This window comes from Alligator sinensis, unplaced genomic scaffold, assembly GCF_000455745.1.
Source record: "Alligator sinensis unplaced genomic scaffold, ASM45574v1 scaffold310_1, whole genome shotgun sequence".
Taxonomy (NCBI): Eukaryota; Metazoa; Chordata; order Crocodylia; family Alligatoridae; genus Alligator; species Alligator sinensis.
This window is the reverse complement of record NW_005843409.1, coordinates 114,075-118,400: the sequence shown is the minus strand read 5'-3', so window position 1 is coordinate 118,400 and position 4,326 is coordinate 114,075. Positions and strand designations below refer to the sequence as shown.

At 49.6% G+C, this 4,326-nt stretch overlaps 1 protein-coding gene across 1 annotated transcript in view; it reads left to right on the top strand.

Moving 5' to 3' along the window:
- LOC102380383 (zinc finger protein 436-like) overlaps nt 1–4,326 on the top strand; it is a 20,253-nt gene that overhangs the window by 2,234 nt on the left and 13,693 nt on the right. Inside the window, exons 4-5 of the mRNA XM_025195120.1 lie at nt 5–83; nt 3,323–3,439. Of these exons, the coding sequence (XP_025050905.1) occupies nt 5–83; nt 3,323–3,439 (196 nt within the window). The remainder of the gene's footprint in view (nt 1–4; nt 84–3,322; nt 3,440–4,326) is intronic.

Genomic DNA, 4,326 nt, shown 5'->3' with positions numbered 1-4,326 from the left:
GGAGTGGGAGCTGCTGGACGATGAAGACAAGGTGCTTTACCAGGACCAGATGGTGAAGAATTACCAAGCCCTCGTTTCCCTGGGTAAAGCTCTGGGCCTTGCTTCCCCCGGAGATATGTGAACTCTGCAGTTTTGTAGTCACTTCCATGTTTCAGCAGTCTCATCCTCATGATCTCTTGGCTGGAGGTTTAAATCCCCTTCCTCCCCACTGCCCTGTCAGTGATCAGACCTCCCTCACATTTCAGACTGAGATCTCCTCCTTCATTTGCTCCAGCCGCCTTCACCTGTGCCTTCCCCATTCCTGTGACTCCTGGTTCTTCCATATGCAGCAGTTTCTTGGCAACATGATCTCCCTTTGCCCCGTTCCTTGGGGGAGGATTCTGATTTCCTCCCTGTCTGGCCTAGCGAGTCCCCTCCTGGCACACTTAACGATCCTTGCATGCTCTGTTCTGTGATATCTAAGTTCCCTTTCTCCTGTAGTTAAGACCTGGCACAAGTCAATAGATAGTCTTACCATCCTCTGCTGCTACAACGGGGATGATGCAGTTCCTCAGCTTCCCTAGTGACCTGTGTACACATTGTGTAACCTCAGTTAGTCTTCCAAGGGGTCCCTGGAAGCTGCTGTCCACTTCCTTTCCCAACATCTTGATCTCCATAAACCAGAAACTCTCTTTGCTGGATTTTTTACAGCCTGTCCTCTCAAGCTCCCTCTGCCACTCTCAGAAGTTTCTTTTGCTCTTCCTAAAATCCTTCTGCTGATCGGATACCCTTCATTGTGATGACAAGAAGTGGGATAGTTGCAGGACCTAGTGAAAAACAGTTTTCAGTCCCAGAGAATGTCTAACACAAGGGCTTGTACTGGCTTGTGTGCAGAGTTGCGGTACTGAGCTTTTACTGGGTCAGTTTGCTTTTTTGATGCTTTCTTTCCCCTACCTTTGCCCCCAGAGGATTTCCTATGGGAAGTGCTTCATTGTTTTCTCTAGCTGCAGCAAAGACAGCAAAGACCATCTCGACCATTTCTATATTATGGCCTTTCACATGCTGTGAAATGTCTCTTTCGGCCTTCTTTTGTCCGTATCCACGACTCCCAGGAACTTGGTGTTCAACCCTGCAGTACTTGCCAGCCGGTGCCCTCCTCACCTCTCCTGGGATGATGTTTCCAATGGATGGATGATTGCTCAGTTGCAGCTACAGTTATTATGAAATCATCCGTTCCTTTTCCTGTTGAGGATGAATTACTCTCGCCCCCAGAAAAAAAGTCTCAGTGTCAGCCACCTGTCATGGATGCTTTTCACTGCCCTTAGTCCCTTCGCTAAGCTCATTTTCACTAAGCTCATCTTCCTTTTCACGGAATTTCACTGATAAGATAAATGTTATTCACCCACACATGTATCCAAAACCTCTTCTTTTTGGTACCTTGAAAACAGTGAAAACTTTTTTTTTTCTCCCCAGAACATCCTGATTTCATAGATTTTTAGCGTTAGATGGGATCTCAGGAGATCATTGCGTCTGACCCCCTGCCCTGGGCAGGAAAGCACACCAGGTCAGACAATCCCAGCCAGGTGCGTGTCCAGTCTCCTCTTAAAGATCCCCAGTAGGGGAGACCCCCAGCTCCCTTGGAGCCCATTCCAGATTCTGGCAACCCTTACTGTAAAAAGTTCTTCCTGACATCTAACCTAAATCTGGTCTCCATCAGTTTGTGGCTGTTGTTTCTAGTTACTCCAAGGGGTGCCCTGCTAAACAGGCTGCCCCCTCCAACCAATTTGTAGACAGCTGCTAGATCACCTCTCAGCTTTCTCTTGCTGAGGCTGAAGAGATCCTGGTCTCAATCTGTCCACGTAGGGCTTTGCCTGCAGGCCCCTAACCATCATACGCGTAGACCTCCTCGGGACCCTCTCAGGGTTGTCCATGTGCCTCTTAAAGTGCAGCACCTGAAACGGGACACTGTACTCCAACTGCGGTCTTACCAGTGCCGCATAGAGAAGATGTATCACCTCCCTACACCTGTTGGTTATGCACCTGCCAGTGCACGATACAGCGCGTATAGCTTTACTGATCACTTACAGTCTGTACGTGTGTTGGAGATTCCTTCTCCCTAGGTGCAGTAATTTGCATTTATCTTTGTGAACCTGCATCCTATTCTGTACTACCCACATATCCACCCTGTCCATGTCCCCCTGAATCCGTTCCCTGACCACCAGTGTGTTTACTTTGCCCCATAATTTGGTGTTGTGCATGAATTTGGAGGGAGTGTTCTTCACGCCCTCATCCAAGTCACTGATGAAGATATTGAACAGCGCTGGTCCAAGGACCGAACCTTGGGGACTGCACTGCCCACATCTTTCCAGGTCGACACTGACCTGTCCACCACCACTCTCTGGGTGAGTCCCATAAGTCGATTTACTACCCACCTGACTGTGTAATCGTCTACGTCACAGCCTCTTAGTTTACTTATGACAATGGGATGAGACACCGTATCGAAGGCCTTTTTAAAATCCAGATCAATGTCAAGTACCTCGACTGCTGCATCTAAGCATTTTCTGACGTAGTTGTAAAAAGAAACAAGGTTACCCAGGCAGGAGCTCCCTGCTATGAATCCGTGACGGTTACCCTTCAGCATTATTTTGCCTGATGGACTCGCACAAATGTGATCCTTAATTATTTTTTCAAAGCTTTTTCCAAGGCTAGAGGTGTGACTATCTGGCTTATAGTTACCCAGGTCCTTCTTCCTCCCCTTCTTGAAAATAGGGACCACATTGGCCCTTTTCCAGTTCTCTGGGATCTGTCCAGAGCACCACAAGTGCTCAAACAGTCGTGCCAGTGGTTCTGCTGTGACACAGGCCAATTCCTTCAGCACTCTTGGAGGAAAATCATCTGGGCCTACTGACTTGAACACATCCAGCCCCTCCCAAGCGTCCCTTCACTAGATCAGTGCTAACTGTTCATGAGCTGGTGTCCCTCTTGTGCCTGTCTGTAGTCCAGCTGAGAGATGTCATTGTTTGTGTTCAGAAATACAGATGCATGGATCATGCATTTCCTCACCTGTCCCTGGTGACACTGTCAGTTTAATGCCCTTTCTAAATCGGGAGTAATTGGTGCTTTGTTTCCTATGACCACTCCTCATCCACCTGGGTGACAAGGACTATCATCTCTTGAAGGCTTCTCCCTGCAGTGCCTTTTCTTTCATTTTAAATGCCCATCATCCCTTGTCCATCAAGGCCCTAGTAGACCCCTTGAGTTCATTGGATCCATTCCTCAAATCCCACTTGGATTCTGCATCCAGTACCCAGTCACAAATGCTCTTTAACCACTGTCCAAACAGGATATCGAGGTCCCACACCTGACTTAATCTGCAGCATCCAGCGAGGACAGGTGGAGCTCTGGGTCTGTGGTGATGAGGAGATTGGGGAAATCTCAAGATCAGAGTACGTGCTGCCAGGTGAGTTATGGCTGTCTCTTCCCTCTGCCCCCGCCCCAACTCTGCTGTCAGTAATGCTTCATGGCCAGATTGCCAGTGGGACTTGAAAACTGCATGCCTTTCCTGTGCTGCCATTCATAGTATCATAGTAGCTAGGGTCCGGAGGGATCTAGGGCCCGCAACAGATCATCTAGCCTGCCCCCCTGCCATAGGCAGGAATGAATGCTGGGTTCACAAGACCCGAGACAGGTGATCGTCCAACCTCCTCTTGAATGTGCCCAAGGTAGGGGCGAGGAACACTTTCCTCGGAAGTTGGTTCCAGATTTTTGCCACCCTAACTGTAAAATATGATCTGATCTCCAACCTACACCTATTCTCCATCAGCTTATGACCATTGTTCCTCGTCACCCCAGGTGGTGCTGAGGAGAAAAGGGCTCTGCCTATTTGCTGTTGATCCCCCTGTTAAGTTTGTAGGCAGCCACCAGGTCCCCCGTCAGCCTCCTCTTGCTGAGGCTGAACAGGTTCAGGTCCCTCAGTCTCTCCTCGTAGGTCCTGTCCTTCTGCCCTCTCACCAAGCGGGTGGCCCTCCTCTGAACCCTCTCCAGGCTGGCCACATCTCTTTTGAAGTGCAGCGCCCAGTACTGAACGCAGTACTCCAACTGCAGCCTGACCAGTGTCACATAGAGGGGGAGGATCACCTCTCTGGACTGGCTTGAGTTGCACCTATGGATGCATGACAAGGTCTGGCTGGCCTTGCTGGCTGCGGTCTGGCATTGGCGGCTCATGTTCATCTTGGAGTCAATAATGACTCCGAGATCCCTTGCTGCCTCTGTGCTTTCAAAAGGGGAACTCCCCAGCCTGTATGTGTGCTGTGGATTCCTTCTCCCAAGGTGCAGCACCTTGCATTT